The sequence below is a fragment of the Mobula birostris genome, chromosome 26, assembly GCF_030028105.1.
Source record: "Mobula birostris isolate sMobBir1 chromosome 26, sMobBir1.hap1, whole genome shotgun sequence".
Classification (NCBI taxonomy): Eukaryota; Metazoa; Chordata; class Chondrichthyes; order Myliobatiformes; family Myliobatidae; genus Mobula; species Mobula birostris.
Genome location: NC_092395.1, coordinates 25,525,118 through 25,542,371, shown reverse-complemented (window position 1 = coordinate 25,542,371; position 17,254 = coordinate 25,525,118). Strand labels below are relative to the sequence as shown.

Sequence of the window (17,254 nt, the reverse complement as noted above, 5' to 3'; positions counted from 1 at the left end):
TCCTGGATCAGTGACTTGTCCAAGGTGTCCTTCGCCAGGATCCAAGTACGTTCTTCTGGGCTGTACCCTTCCCAGTCCACAAGGTACTGGACCTTACCACGTACCCAGCGAGACGCCAGGAGGTGCCGCACAGTATAGTCAAGGGAACCATCTACCAGGTGGGGAGGAGGGGGAGGGGAGAGGCAGTAACTAGCTTGAGCTGGGAAACATGGAATACTGAGTGGATCTTCAGTGATGCTGGTAGGTGCAATCTATAGGAGACCCTGTTGTCAGTCTTTTCCACTACAGACGGTCTCATATAGTGCAGTGCCAATTTCCGATTCTCGACTTTCAAGGGACGATCCCTTGATGCCAGCCAGACCTCCTCTCCTGGCTTGAATGGCCTTACCTGTCAATGGAGCTGATCAGCCTGCCGGGAATGCTGTTTCTGGGCATGTAGCAGAGAAGCCCAGATCCAGCTGGCAGCGCTGGATCAGCCGTTCAGCAGCAGGAACTCCCACGCCAATCTCCTGATCAGGGAAGAGTGGGGGCCGGAATCCCTTCTGGCATTCAAAGAGAGACATACCGGTGGAAGATGACTGGAGGTTATTGTGGGCGATCTCTGCCCAAACCAGTTGGGAGCTCCAGGACATGGGGTTGGAAGAGGCAAGACAGCGCAGGGTTGCCTCCAACTCCTGGTTCACTCTCTCAGTCTAGCCATTAGATTGGGGGTGGAAGCCAGACGAGAGGCTGGCAATGGCTCCTACAAGAGAGCAGAGAGCCTTCCCAAAGCGGGAAGTGAACTGGTGTCCGTGATCAGACTCTATGTCTTGTGGAAAGCAATGGTGCCGGAACACATGTTGAACCATGAGTGTGGTAGTGTCACGAGCTGATGGGAGCTTGGGGAGGGCAATGAAGTGGGCAGCCTTGGAAAATCGATCCACAGTGAACAAAGTTGTGGTGTTTCCATTAGACGGGGTCAAACCAATGATAAAATCTACTGAGAGGTGGGACCAGGGTCAGTGGGGCACAGGCAGTGGACGTAACAGACCCTCAGGATGCTGGCGTGATGTCTTGTTCTAAGCGTAGGTGGGATAGGGAGATACAAAGTTGTGGGCATAGATGGCCACCAAAATTGTCTCTTTACAAACTCCTGAGTCCGTTGAATTCCTGGATGTCCAGCCAGACAGGAGGAGAGATCTCATTCCAACACTTTGGAACGCACCGCAGCAGGGACAAACAGCCGGTTGGGAGGTCCCCCATCCAGGCCTGGATCTGATTGTTGGGCTGCCCTCACCTCTGCCTCTGTTCCCTAGATCACCGGAGCAGTGATAGACGAGCGAGGAAGAATGGATTCTGGATCAGCATTGTCCTCAGATGCGTCGAATTGCCGGGAGAGAGCATTGACCTTTGTATTCTTGCTGCCGGGATGATAAGTGAGGATGAAATTGAACCGTGTGAAGAAGAGAGCCCACCAGGCTTGACGAGAGCCATGTCTTTTATAGGAGAGGTCCTTGTGATCTGTCCAGACCAAGAATGGATGCTCTGCCCCCTCCAGCCAGTGCTGCCATTCCTCCAGGGCCTCCTTGACAGCCAGAAGCTCCTGGTTCCCAACATCGTAATTCCTCTCGGCCAGAGTCAAGCGACGGGAAAGAAAGGCACAAGGGTGCAGCCAGCTGTCCGCAGACGAGCGCTGAGAGAGGATAGCTCCAATCGGATGCATCCACCTCCACAATGAATGGCTGGGATGGGTCTGGGTGTTGCAGCAGCGGGAGAGTTGTGAGACGTCACTTTAGCTCTGAAAATGCTTGGTCTGCATCGTCCGTCCAATGGAATCCTGCTGAGGTCTTCTTGGTGAGTGCATTAATTGGAGCTGAGATAGAGCCGAAATTCCAGATGAAGCAGCGATAAAAGTTCGCAAACACCATGAAGCGCCATACCTGTTTGACTGTACAGTCTGCAACTGCCTGAACTTCACTAGGGTCCATTTGAATACTGGATGGGGTAAGTATATAGCCCAAAAATGACACCTGTTCTTTATGGAATTCACATTTTTCAGGCTTGGCGTATAGGTTATTTTCAAGAAGGCGTCTGAGTACTCTCCGGACATGCTGGACGTGCTCCTGATGAGTGCAGGAATAGATAAGGATGTCATCTAAATACACAAGCACACACTAGTTCAACATGTCCCTGAGCACATCATTAACCAAGGCCTGGAATACAGAGGGGGCGTTGGCCAGGCCAAAATACATCACCAGGTATATTGGCCATTGGAGGTGCTGAAAGCCATTTTCCACTCATCCCCTTCTCTCATGCGAATCAGATTGTAAGCATTGTGCAGATCAGTTTTGGAAAATATTGTTGCTCCCTGGAGATGTTCAAACGCAGACACCAGCAAGGGAAGAGGATAGCTGTTCTTCACAGTGATGTTCAGAGGCCGATAATCGATGCAGGGACAGAGCTTGCCATCTTTCTTGCTCACGAGAAAGAAACTCGCTCCTGCCGGCAAGGCTGACGGACAGATAAACCCCATGATCAATGCCTCCTTAATGTATTCCTCCACGGCCACCTTTCCAGGACGAGAGAGGGAAAAGAGCCGGCCCTGGGGAGGACTAGTGCCAGGTAGGAGGTCTATGGCACAGTCGTATGGCCGGTGTGGGGGCAGGGTGGTGGCCTTTCTTTTACTGAAAACCTCAAGGAGTTCGGCATATTCAGCGGGAATCCTAGACTGGTCCATATCCTTAGCTGACACAGGAGGGGATTCACGGAACGGAGCTTGAGCTGGACCCAGACAGGCATGCCGGTCCCCACTCTTGGAGTACCTCAGAGACCGATCAATCTGTGGGTTATGTCAGGATAACCAGGGGAGACCAAGTACCAGGTGAATTAACCAGGTAGAAAGATATTTCTTCATGATAGTTACCTTTGAGCACCAGTTGGAGGTGTTGGGTGTAAAGTGGATCTGGCTGGTTCCCAAAGGTTGACCATCCAGTGCCTTGATGTTGATCTTTGCTCTTACTTCCTGAGTTAGAACTCCCCATCTTTGAGCGAGAGAGATGTCCATAAGATTCCCAGCCACACCAGAGTCAATAAACGCCTTAAGTTCATGGGTCTGAGGCCTCCACGACAAGGAAGCTGTGAGCATTACAGAATTAGGGGAAGCTGACTGAAGAGAGAACCCACCCGTCAGGATTCCCCTCCCCGCTGACGGGTATTCTCTATTACTGGACGCTTGCAACATGCCGCCCGGAAGTGTCCTGGATCACCACAGTAGAGGCAGGAACCCGTTCTCCAGTGCTGCTCTCGTTCCTCCTGAGAGAGGCGCATGCGGCCCACTTGAATAGGCTCCCCCGTGGGCTGGGTGCTAGGTGGTGAGGGAGGGGGAGAGGGCGAGGAAAGACGGTGATCAGGTGGTACGTAGGAAGTTTGAAACATTATTTCCCTGCGCCACTCAGTCACCTGGTCATTAACTCAAATAGGCAGATTAATCAGGTCATCCAGACTATCCTGCTCATCCCAGACAGCGATCTCATACCATACCCCTGAGATCGGTCCATGCTGGAAGGCAGTGATGAGAGATCTCTCATTCCATCCCATCTCTACTGCAAAGGTAGAGAAGTTGGCTGCATAGGCTCTGACTGTTCCTCTGCCTTGGCGCAGGTCCAAGAGTTGGTGGGCAGCCTCCTGACCCCGTACTGGAAGATCAAAAACCCTCCTTAACTCCTCCACGAAATGTGAGAAAGATTGGGCTGCGGGGTATCCTTGCTCCCGTAACGAGTTGAACAGGCTGAGTGGCGGACCGTCAAGAACACAAAATACCCTGCAGATGCTGGGGTCAAAGCAACACTCACAACACACTGGAGGAACTCAGCAGGTCGGGCAGCATCCGTGGAAAAGATCGGTCGACATTTCGGGCCGGAACCCTTCGTCAGGACTGTAGAGGGAAGGGACAGAGGCCCTATAAAGAAGGTGGGGGGAGGGTGGGAAGGAGAAGGCTGGTAGGTTCCAGGTGGAAAAGATTTGACCATGTACGCCAATTTTCATGCACCATCACCGAAACGACCAGGCTGGGCTTGGAATGTCAGCTCGCATTGGGGAATAAAATTCCTGCAACCATCGGGATCACCAGAATATCTGCCTGGTGGTGGAATACTCAGTTCCTGAATGGTCATGGGAGTCGGCTGTGGTCTGCGCGCGGGAGCGGGAGTATTAGTAGCAGAGATTGTCGGGGCAGCAGAAGAGGAGGACCTGTGAGATGCTGGGAGTGGGACTGAGGAGGCCGGAGGCTGCTGCATTATCTTGGCGAGAACATTAATGGCTGTCAGCTGATGCTGGCTGTTCACTGTAAGTTCGTGGACGGCAGCCATGAGTGTGGAAATCGCAGATACCCGAGCCAATTGTCTGTGGTGAGCTGTTGAACAGTTGCAGCTAGGGACGATACCTGTTCCTCCAAGTGAGACTGGGCTTGTCGGCATGAGATTATCTGCGTCATTGCCTCCATAACTTCACTGAGAACAGATTCCATTCCCTGTAGCTTGTCTCTTACCTGACCAATGAATCTCACGGCCAATGTCAGCTGCTCTCTCTCTGCTGGGTCCATCCTTGTGTGGTCGAGACTTGCTGTCACCCGGTTCAGATATGGCCCAAGTGCGGAGTGAGAGACACTGACGCTCACAGACGTTAATGCAAACAGCGTTAAAGGAAAAGGAAACAACAAACTCTAGGCCAAACAGGGCCGTTAACTAAAACTCTCAAATGGAAAACAAAGCCAGCGCTGCAGCTGAAAGGAATAACTAAATATAAAACGAGTACCGCTAGTCTGCAGAGTCAGTTGACTCAACATTCAATTTCTTAGGCAAGGCCGAAAGCAGGCAGGCAGCGAAGCATTGCTGCTCTGTGTCCAAGTCTCGACAAGCACTACGATAACAAGTATGGAGTTAAATATTATCACTATTAAATAATAATTAGCTGACGTGTGCATATTCACAAGCGCAATTGCTGTATCTACTGCGCTGCCGAATCCATAGTTATGACACATTGACGTATATTGTTAAAAGATGTGGTCCCAACACAGCCTGCGAAACACCACTTGTCACCACAGCCAAGCAGAAAAGACTCCCTTTATTCCCACTCTTTCCTCCTGCCAATCAGCCAATGCATTATCCATGCTAATATTTTTCCAGTAATACCTTGTTAAGCAACCTCAAGTGTGGCACCTTCTGAAAATCTAAGTACACAACATCCGCCAATTCTCTTTTGTCTATCCTGCTTGTTATTTCTTTAAAGAATTCCAAAAGATTTGTCAGACAAGTTTTTCCCTTGAGCAAACCATGCTGACCATGGCCTGTTTTATCAAGTGTCTCCAAGTACCCTGATATCTCATTCTTAACGATCAACCCCAACATATTTCCATCCACTGAGGTCAGACTAACCATCCTATAATTTCCTTTCTTCTGCTTCTCTCCCTTCTTGAAGAGTGGAGTGACATTTGCAATTTTCCATTCCTCTGGAACCATGCCAGAATCTAGTGATTCTTGAAAGATCATTACTTCCATGCTTCCATGATCTCTACAGCCACCTCTTTCAGAACCCTGGGGTGTACGCCATCTGGTCCAGGTGACGTAACTACCTTCAGACCTTTTAGTTTCCCAAGAACCTTCTCTCTAGTAATGGCAACTTCATACACTTCAGACCACCAACACGTGAACTTCTAGCATACTGCTAGTGTCTTCTACAGTGAAGAATGATGCAAAATACTTATCATTTCATCTGCCATTTCCTAGTCCAGCATCATTTTCCAGCTGTCTGATATCCATCCTTACCACTCTTTATACTTTATGTAGCTGAAGAAACTTTTGGTATCCTCTTTAATATCCTCTTTTGGCTAACTTACTTCATATTCCATCTTTTCCTACTTTATGACTTTTTTAGTTGCCTTCTGTTGGTTTTTAAAGGCTTCCCAATCCTCCAACTTCCCATTAATTTTTGCTCTATTATATGCCCTCTCTTTGGCTTTTATATTGTCTTTGACTTCTCTTGTTAGGCATGGTTGTGTCATCTTGCCTTTAGAATACTTCTTCCTCTTTGGGATGTATATATCCGGCACTTTCCGAATTGCTTCCAGAAACTCCAGCTATTGCCACTCTGCCATCATCCCTGCCAATCAATTTACATAGAATTACATAGAATAGTACAGCTCAGTACAGGCCCTTCGGCCCACAATGTTGTGCCGACCCTCAAACCCTGCCTCCCATATAAGCCCCCACCTTAAATTCCTCCATATACCTGTCCAGTACTCTCTTAAACTTCACTAGTGTATCTGCCTCCACCACTGATTCAGGCAGTGCATTCCACGTACCAAACACTCTCTGAATAAAAAACCTTCCTCTAATATCCCCCTTGAACTTCCCACCCCTTACCTTAAAGCCATGTCCTCTTGTATTGAGCAGTGGTGCCCTGGGGAAGAGGCGCTGGCTATCCACTCTATCTATTCCTCTTATTATCTTGTACACCTCTATCATGTCTCCCCTCATCCTCCTTCTCTCCAAAGAATAAAGCCCTAGCTTCCTTAATCTCTGATCATAATGCATACTCTCTAAACCAGGCAGTATCCTGGTAAATCTCCTCTGTACCTTTTCCAATGCTTCCACATCCTTCCTATAGTGAGGCGACCAGAACTGGACACAGTACTCCAAGTGTGGCCTAACCAGAGTTTTATAGAGCTGCATCATTACATCGCGACTCTTAAAACCTATCCCTCGACTTATGAAAGCTAACACCCCATAAGCTTTCTTAACTACCCTACCCACCTGTGAGGCAACTTTCAGGGATCTGTGGACATGTACCCCCCAGATCCCTCTGCTCCTCCACACTACCAAGTATCCTGCCATTTACTTTGTACTCTGCCTTGGAGTTTGTCCTTCCAAAGTGTACCACCTCACACTTCTCCGGGTTGAACGCCATCTGCCACTTCTCAGCCCACTTCTGCATCCTATCAATGTTTCTCTGCAAACTTTGACAATCCTCTACACTATCTACAACACCACCAACCTTTGTGTCATCTGCAAACTTGCCAACCCACCCTTCTACTCCCACATCCAGGTCATTAATAAAAATCATGAAAAGAAGAGGTACCAGAACAGATTCTTGTGGGACACCACTAGTCACTACCCTCCAATCTGAAAGTACTCCCTCCACCACCACCCTCTGCCTTCTGCAGGCAAGCCAATTCTGAATCCACCTGGCCAAACTTCCCTGGATCCCATGCCTTCTGACTTTCTGAATAAGCCTACCGTGTGGAACCTTGTCAAATGCCTTTGTAAAATCCATATAGATCACATCCACTGCACTACCCTCATCTATATGCCTGGTCACCTCCTCAAAGACCTCTATCAGGTTTGTTAGACATGATCTGCCCTTCACAAAGCCATGCAGACTGTCCCTGATGAGACCATGATTCTCTAAATGCCCAGAGATCCTATCTCCAAGAATCTTTTCCAACAGCTTTCCCACCACAGACGTAAGGCTCACTGGTCTATAATTACCTGGACTAATTTTGGCCAACTCCCCTCTCATGCCTCTGTAATTCCCTTTACTCCACTGTAATACCGATACATCTGACTTTTGCTTCTCCTTCTCAAATGTCAAGGTGAATTTGATCATATTATGATCACTTTCCCCAATGGATTTTTTTACCTAAAGCTCTCTAATCAATTCTGGTTCAATGCACAACACTCACTCCAGAACAGTTGATCCCCTAGTGGGTTTAACCACGAGTTGCTCAAAAAATCCATCTCTTATGCATTCTACTGAATCATGCAGATTAAAAGTAGAGGATTCTGGAAACACTCAACAGCTGGGCAGCGTCTGTGGCGAGAAGAACGGTACAAACATTTCAGGTCTAGGACTCCTTGTCGGAGCAACATTTACTTCTCTCTTGAAGATACACCATTACGCCGAAGTCCTGTGTGTAGGTCACATCATTATACAAGGCGCCCTCCTGTTTGGGAATTTTAATTTTAGGACACCTCTGTCTTGGGATTAAAATAATTTAGCTTTTCCTCCAAACTTTAGGTTAATGGAAAAAAATCAATTGAAATTTGAAACTCTACACATTCCACTGAAAATATATTTGTTATATGTTTAAAAAGTATGATTAATTATGAAAAATAAACATTGAATTCAGTCAGGTTTAATTATATTAAGTAAACATGCTAGTATAAATGTCATCACATAACCTCCATAACATCATAGCCTCTAAGAAGTGCCCAGAAATTCTATTTATATCCTCAGAAGTACATGGCTTCCATTTCCTTTATAATAAAATGTAACTTCACACTAATCAGTGGCAAAAATTATTTGTCAATTGCGCACCAGTTCTGCACTTTGTTGTGTTGCACATGCTCTCAAGAGTAACTGGCATAATCTGCACATTTTAAGACTGAGCTGACAATTTCCGCCCAAGAACAGCAGTGACCCCAGCACCAGTCCTAGTGGAATACCATTTCCCATCATCATCAAGTCTGAGTAACTGGTTTTGTCTCTATTGTCATACTTAAATCCAGTACTCCTGCCTGAACATAGCCTTTTCTTTCATTCCGACTACAAACGAATCGAACAATTTACCTCTCACTGGTCACTCCAGGCCTAACACAACACTGACGCTGAGCTATTGAGACAGGCTGGGGTGCCTTCCCTGACTTTGGCTTCAACCCCAGGGTTCATCATAAATTCAGAGTTGTTTCCGGGAGATGTGCGACAAAATGAGCCAAACAATGACTAGGTGGTTATGTATGGCCGGCTGCTGCACATGTCCTAAGTTGCCCCAGGCTTCGCCCTGTGTTGCTGATCTTAAATCTGCTTCAAGATTCAAGATTAATTAATGTCATTCCCCAGTACACAAGAGTAAAGGAGAATGAAATGATTGTAGCTCCAGATCCAAAGTAGCATAGAAGACACAATAAACAAAAAATCACAATAATTATAAACTGGTTCTCCAGGCCTGTGCAAGCGAGCTAGCTGGAGTGTTTGCTGACATCTTCAACTGCTCCTTGCTTCAGTCTAAGATCCTCTCGTGTTTTAAGAAGGCAACGATAATCCCAGTGCCGAAGAAGAGCAAGGTGGCATGCCTGAATGACTATCGACCTGTGGCTCTGACATCAATTGCTATGAGGTGCTTCGAGAGATTGGTTATGGCACACATCAACCACAGCCTACCAGTCAACCTCGACGTTTTGCAATTCGCCTACTGGAGCAACAGGTCAACGGCAGATGCCATCTCTCTGGCCCTACATTCCTCCTTAGAACACCTGGAGAATAAAGACGCATACGTAAGGCTCCTTTTCATTGACTACAGCTCTGCCTTTAATACCATTATTCCAAATAAACTGATTCCTAAGCTCCGGAACCTGGGCCTCAGCACTCAGATCTGCAGCTGGATCTTCAAATTCCTCACAGACAGGACCCAGGCTGTAAAAACAGGGGACAAGCTCTCCTCTACAATCACTCTGAGCACCAGTGCCCCACAAGGCTGTGTACTCAGACCCCTGCTGTACTCACTATACACCCATGATTGTGTAGCCAAATTTCCATCAAACTCAATATATAAGTTTGCTGATGACACAACAATCGTAGGCCCTATCTCGGGTAATGAAGAGTTTGAGTACAGAGAGGAAATTAAGAACCTGGTGGCATGGTGGGAAGACAATAACCTATCCCTTAACGTCAGCAAGACGAAGGAATTGGTTGTTGACTTCAGAAGGAGTAGCGGACGGCACAAGCCAATTTACATAGAAACATAGAAAATAGGTGCAGGAGTAGGCCATTCGGCCCTTCGAGCCTGCACCACCATTTATTATGATCATGGGTGATCATCCAACTCAGAACCCTGTACCAGCCTTCCCTCCATACCCCCTGATCCCCGTAGCCACAAGGGCCATATCTAACACCCTCTTAAATATAGCCAATGAACTGGCCTCAACTGTTTCCTGTGGCAGAGAATTCCACAGATTCACCACTCTCTGTGTGAAGAAGTTTTTCCTAATCTCGGTCCTAAAAGGCTTCCCCTTTATCCTCAAACTGTGACCCCTCGTTCTGGACTTCCCCAACATCGGGAACAATCTTCCTGCATCTAGCCTGTCCAATCCCTTTAGGATTTTATACGTTTCAATCAGATCCCCCCTCAATCTTCTAAATTCCAACGAGTATAAGCCCAGTTCATCCAGTCTTTCTTCATATGAAAGTCCTGCCATCCCAGAAATCAATCTGGTGAACCTTCTTTGTACTCCCTCTATGGCAAGGATGTCTTTCCTCAGATTAGGGGACCAAAACTGCACACAATACTCCAGGTGTGGTCTCACCAAGGCCTTGTACAACTGCAGTAGTACCTCCCTGCTCCTGTACTCGAATCCTCTTGCTATAAATGCCAGCATACCATTTGCCTTTTTCACCGCCAGCTGTACCTGCATGCCCACTTTCAATGACTGGTGTATAATGACACCCAGGTCTCGTTGTACCTCCCCTTTTCCTAATTGGTCACCATTCAGATAATAATCTGTTTTCCTATTTTTGTCACCAAAGTGGATAACTTCACATTTATCCACATTAAATTGCATCTGCCATGAATTTGCCCACTCACCCAACCTATCCAAGTCACTCTGCATCCTCTTAGCATCCTCCTCACAGCTAACACTGCCGCCCAGCTTCGTGTCATCCGCAAACTTGGAGATGCTGCATTTAATTCCCTCATCCAAGTCATTAATATATATTGTAAACAACTGGGGTCCCAGCACTGAGCCTTGCGGTACCCCACTAGTCACTGCCTGCCATTCTGAAAAGGTCCACATCGGTGGTGCGCAACTGGAACAGGTCAAAAGTTTTAAGTTCCTCGGGGTCAATATCACAAATAACCTGACTTGGTCCAACCAAGCAGAGTTCACTGCCAAGAAGGCCCACCTGCACCTTTACTTCCTGAGAAAACCAAAGAATTTTGGCCTGTCCCCTAGAACCCTCACTAATTTTTATAGATGCACCATAGAAAACATTCTTCTAGGGTGCATCACAACCTGGTATGGAAGTTGTCCTGTCCAAGACCGAAAGAAGTTGCAGAAGATCGTGAACACGGCGCAGCACATCACACAAGCCAATCTTCCGTCCGTGGACTCACTTTACACCGCACGCTGTCGGAGCAGTGCTGCCAGGATAATCAAGGACACGACCCACCCAGCCAACACACTTTTCGTCCCTCTTCCCTCCGGGAGAAGGCTCAGGAGCTTGAAGACTCGTACGGCCAGATTTGGGAACAGCTTCTTTCCAACTGTGGTAAGACTGCTGAACGGATCCTGACCCAGATCTGGGCCGTACCCTCCAAATATCCGGACCTGCCTCTCGGTTTTTTTTGCACTACCTTACTTCCCATTTTTCTATTTTCTATTTATGATTTATAATTTAAATTTTTAATATTTACTAATTTTAACTATTTTTAAATATTTATAATATTTCATATTTTTAATCCAGGGAGTGTGAAGCGCAGAATCAAATATCACTGTGATGATTGTATGTTCTAGTACCAATCGTTTGGCGACAATAAAGTATAAAGTATAAAATATTCCTGTGACATGTCTCACAATGTACAAGTAACTCTTTGGGTGTGGTTGTTTAAGATTATTTTATAAACTATACATAAACTGATTGTACCTATGCTAGAAGCAGAAGTATCTGTACATTAGATAACTCTGACAGGAAATGATTGTGACTCTTGGCAAGAAGAACTCTTCTAAGTAGCAGCAAGGCATTTGGAAACACAGCAGGGCAGTGACTTCCAAAACCCTCCCAACCATTGAGGACATCTGCATGAAACACTCTCGTAGGAAAGCAATATCTATCATCAAAGATCCTCACCACCCAGACCATGCTCTTGTCATGCTGCTGCCATCCGACAGAAGGTACAGGAGCCTCAGGACTCGCACCATCAGGTTCAAGAACAGTCACTACCCCTCAACCATCAGGCTCTTGAAGAAAAGAGGATAATTACATTAATCTAGTAAGATGCTCCCACAAGCAATGATCTCACTGTAAGGACTCTTTATTTTGTTATTTCATGCTCTTGTTATTTATTCTTATTTATTTATACTTGCATTTACACACCTTGTTGTCTTCTATATTCTTGCCCTTCATTGACCCCGTTTACAGTTACTATTCGGTAGATTTGCTGATTGTACCCTTAGGAAACTGAACCTCAAGAACGTATGTGGTGACATTTACTATGTACTCTGATAATAAATGGTACTTTTGAACTTTGTACTGTGTCAGAGTAGATATGCGGCGTGGAAATGAGTGACTGATGTGGATGTAGTGTTGGTCATTTCCATTAAGGAGCACCCTGGTTTTATAATGCTCGTCGTCATTTTCCAGTCCCTGTCAAGTTCTGAACCCCACCTCTCTCAATAATCTCCTGCAGTTCCAAAGCCTTCCAAGATTATTTTCCCCTCCCGATTTTAGACATTCCCATTTTACCATTGGTGCCCCTCTGATCAGCTGTCAAGCACTTAAGCTCTGTAATTTTTTCCACTAAACTTTTCCACCTCTTTCTCTTTACTCATTCTGTTGAGTAAAAATCCTCCTTAAAAACTGGCTTTTTGGCCAACCTTGGATCACATGATTTAATATACCCTGTTAATTTTTGTTAGATAACACTCATTTTGGTACATTTTCCAGAGTTAAGGTTATCTCAGAAATACTATTGAACCAATTGTTCATTTATTTATCGTGGACGTGCAAGTTTTCCAGTTTGTGTAATACAGCCAGTGTACTGGAAGTCACTTGCAAGGATCAAGAGCTGTGTGGGCTAAGTTTCCGTTTCTGCACATTGCTGATCAGTAAGAGAGTCCTGTGGTTTCTGGGTATTTCTGTGAGTTGTTCGATAAGACGCAGCATGAATGTAATGAACGAGTGAGTTCCCGCAGTTTCATTGTAACCTCCCACAATAAACAGGAGAAGGCACCAACAAGGACTCTCACAGCAGTCAGTCTAAAGTCAAACTATTTCTCTGAGGAGAAGCTGTACGAACCTGCACCAATGGTTTGGGACAAATCCTCCTTTACACTCAATGTCTCAGCTATCTTCCTCCTCTGTACAGCGTTCTGTTTCTCACAGGAAGGTAAGACTACACACTAATGCTTTGAAGCAGGTGGTATAGACTTAGACTTTAAACTCTTGGGGATGACTCATTATCTTTTTTATGTTGGCCCGTGTTCTCTTACTCAGATTAGTTCAAAGCTCCTCAAAAACTGGAAAGTAACATCAAACTACACAAAGCCTCATTTACCCTAAAGCTATGTTCTTCCTGGGCTATTCTGTATTTCCTCCAGGAGATCAAAAGAGAAAGGTTAATATCAGATTAATGTAAAAGGAGTGATAGATGGCTGATATACTGTACATTTGGTGAGCTGAAAGCTCTGTATTCCTGCTGTATCTCTCTATTATTCTATGACCTCATGACTATTCTTGATGTTGAGAGTGTAGAGGGAGCTTCACCCTCTATCTAACCTGTTCTGTTTCTCCCCGGAGTGTTTGATGGGACATCGTGGAGACAGTTTCACTCTGTATCTAGCCTATGTTGTCCCTCCTCTGTTTGATAGGCCAGTGTAAGGGGAGCTTTACTCATTAGGTAAGCCCTGTTTTCCCTGCCCGGGATGTCCTTGATGGGATGTCTTTGAGTGACCACCATCCTAGGCTGACGCCTTGCTGTGCACGCAAAGTTTGCTGGGGCAGTGTAAAGAGAGGGTCAGTCTGTATTTAACCTGTGCTGTTTCTGCCCTAGGCATGTTTGGTGAGGCAGTACAGAGTGAGCTTTATCCTGCATTTAACCCACACTGCTATTGCCCTCCCTGATCTTCGAGTCAATACCTCTGCCTCTAAGGGAAGAATCCAAATGTTTTCTTAATAATATAGGAAGGAAGTGAGCAGCAAGAGGGGTTGCAGATGAAATATGCCAGAATAGTCCCAGGGAAACGGATTTCAATTATGTGGGAGGTGAAGGAATTGGCCGTTTACCCCTTAGAACTAAGGGGAGGCTTGTTAGAAAGGTGTCATCAATCCTGCAACTCAGCAAAGGCAGGATATGTGGAAAACGAGTGGTGCTGAATTAAAGTGGTCCCTGTTGTATTATGACCTCCCAATCTACCCTGCAAAGTAGGTCAATGTGGAAATGAAATTAGATAAGCATCACTTTGCTGAGTAGCCAAGCAGATGGCAATGCTGCAACACAACTGTGCCACTTCTGATATCTGTGCATCTCCACATTGCCTTGCACCACTCCGGTCCCTTTATCTTGGTTTTACCTTTAGCTGTTAAGCAGAAAAGTGTAGATACACATGTCCTTTTCATGACCTTTTTCCTCCTTAACATGTCCTTGATGACCGATGAGGTGGAAAATGCCAGCTTGCCACGGCCTGCCTGGTACAAACAAAATCATCACGTTGACGACCGTCTGCCAAACGATCTCGCAGCCAACAAAGACTATTGTCAGTCCGCTTCACATCACATGGTAAAGCTTCACAATTCTGCAAATCCTCAAGAATCTTCAACCTTCTTCCCCACGGTAAATCATTGGCATCATAAGCAAGCGGATTCCATCCGTCTGTCCATAAGATCTACTCATTCATTCAGAGGGGGCACTCAGCAGAAACAGGACGTGCCATTTGTCACCCTGGAAGTTTTCGTGGCTGTAGCTCCCAGGGCAACCTGCTAGCCACATTATGCCACTTTACAAACATTTCCTTTTACCCTTCCTCCTTGTTTTCTATTTTGATCAGCAATTTTAGCCATCTGTCCTTCTCCTTTTCCAAACCAGGAAGCAATAAAAAAAAACAGAAAGACACTGTGTGCGCTGAAAAAATCTAAAGACATCTGAAACAGAGAAAAAAATCAATTTGAAATGCTAAACACAAAATGCTGGAGGAACTCAGCAGGCCAGGAAGGGGCCTTGGAAAGAATTGATGAAGGGTGTTGGCCCAAAATGTCGACTTTTAATTCCTTTTCACACAGATGCTGTTTGACCAGCTGAGTTTCTCCAGCATTTTGTGTGTGTTGCTCTGGATTTCCAGCATCTGCAGGTTCACTTGTGATTTTTAAAAATGCCATAACTTATTATTATTATTCTAAACATCTATGTTCCCTGTTTGTTTAGAAGGCTCAGGTGATCAATTCATTGGAAGAAGTATACACTTTGATCAACAGTCGGCACGAAACAAATCTGACGCCAAGGAGACTATCTTAGACAAGTCAGCGAAACACTTCCTAACCACAGCTATTACAACAGCAGTGATCCCTACTCTTTATCTCATCATCTTTGCCTTTGGTCTCCCTGCCAATGGGTTGGCTATGATCAATCTCATTACCAAGGTGCAACGAGTGCCTTCCACCATCTTCCTGATGAACTTAGCGACAGCCGACCTCCTCCTGGTTCTGGTGCTCCCGTTCAAGATCCACTATCACTTCCAGGGCAACAACTGGGTCTTCGGTGAAGCCCTGTGCCGGACGATGACGGCCTTCTTCTACGGGAACATGTACTGCTCCATCCTGCTCCTCACCTTCATCAGCGTCGACCGATACTTTGCGCTTGTCCATCCGTTCTACTCCAGACGCTTTAGGGACAATAGGTCTGCTGTGGCTGTCTGCTCTATGATTTGGACTCTTGTAGCACTCTCTGTGTTACCGTTTCTCCTCCAGAGGCAAGTGTACTCATTCCAGGAATTAAACATCACAACCTGCCACGATGTTTTACCAAGAACCACACAGCAGGATTATTTTTTCTGTTATTTTGTATGTTTGGTTGTGTTGGGTTTTCTCGTTCCCTGTCTTATAACTGTATTTTGCTACGTAACTGTAGTCAAAACGCTGATGATGAAAAATGATAAGTATGCCAAAGCAATAAGGACTATAATACTAGTGCTGATTGTATATGTGGTTTGCTTCACACCTAGTAATACTGCCTTGCTCATCCACTTCTCACAGTTTGACCTTGCAGAGAACAATCACTTGTATTTATATTATGTGATCTGCCTGGCATTAAGCACCTTCAACAGCTGTATTGACCCTTTCATATATTACTATATGTCCGAAGACTTTCGCGACAATGTGAGAAGCATTATGTCTTTTAGTAAGGAGAAGAAAAGTGAGGATTCCAGAAAAACTTTCTTTCACACAGAGAGCACCTCAACATCAAGGAGTATAGCATCTAAATGTGCGTGTTCTACTTTGAAAAACTCAGAAAGTCTTGGATCAAGAGAAATTACTGGTTGCAATAGAGAATTCAAGGAGAAGTGAAATTAAGTAATGAAAAGATAAGTAGGATTTTGATTTCTAATAGCAGAGACATTGATTGCAAGTATAAAGAAGGCATTTGTGTAAAATGTTGCCTGGGTCACAGTTTGAGATTCTGCACAAGTTGTGCTTTCTTGTTGATAGGACATAAAAGCAGGAAAACGCCTAGAATCTATGATCAAGTATCTGGGAAGATGGGATTACTTCCACAGATGCAGAAATTGTCAAGCATGCATTTAAGAATTTTTAGAATTACAGCAGGTATTTATTAGCTGGCAAATGATTATATAAAGGATATAATTTTTGGAAAGTAGTAGCAATATGCCTACATCCCCAGAAATGTACTAGCAGGTTGCAGGGAAAAGCATTTAACATCCCAGTTTCAAAGGTTCCATTTAATATCAGAGAATGTATACAACCTGAAATTCTTACTCTTCACAGACATCCACAAAACAGAAAAGAACCCCAAAGAATAAATGACAAAAAAGTTAGAACCCCAAAGCCTCCATCCAAAGTATCGCCCCCTCCCCCTGCCCCTACCCTCACTTATTCCAACAATGGTGGTTTATGAAAGACCGAATCTAATAGGAAGATCATTGAACTAAAGCATTAAATTAGATTCATCATGGACGATGAGTACTCATAACTTTTTATGATTTTATTTCAGACTTCCAACATTTGATTGGGAAGTCTTGGAAAAAAAATGCTTCTCTGGTTTTATGTCAGTGATTTTAAATAATCACGGGAATGCAAAGGGAGTTCCACAGGGATTTTTATCAACTCTGATGATTGCAAGTTTTGTCACAGGGAGGATGAAAGCAGAAGTCATTCCATCTGTGAAAGATAAATAAGATAAATATTTGATGCAGTGAAAAATACGAGACTGCGTGGACAGATGCAGCAAAATGGGATTTGGTTGAAATAGGTACTGTGCTTCGGAAACGTTGTCAGT

At 45.3% G+C, this 17,254-nt stretch overlaps 1 protein-coding gene across 1 annotated transcript; it reads left to right on the top strand.

Annotated features, from left to right (window-relative positions):
- The first annotated feature begins 12,799 nt into the window (after nt 1-12,799).
- On the top strand, nt 12,800-16,845 carry LOC140188191 (proteinase-activated receptor 3-like). The gene is made up of 2 exons (XM_072244214.1): nt 12,800-13,135; nt 15,167-16,845. The coding sequence occupies exons 1-2, from the start codon at nt 13,054-13,056 to the stop codon at nt 16,303-16,305; spliced, it is 1,221 nt and encodes a 406-aa protein (XP_072100315.1). The 5' UTR covers nt 12,800-13,053; the 3' UTR covers nt 16,306-16,845.
- The last annotated feature ends 409 nt before the right edge of the window (nt 16,846-17,254 follow it).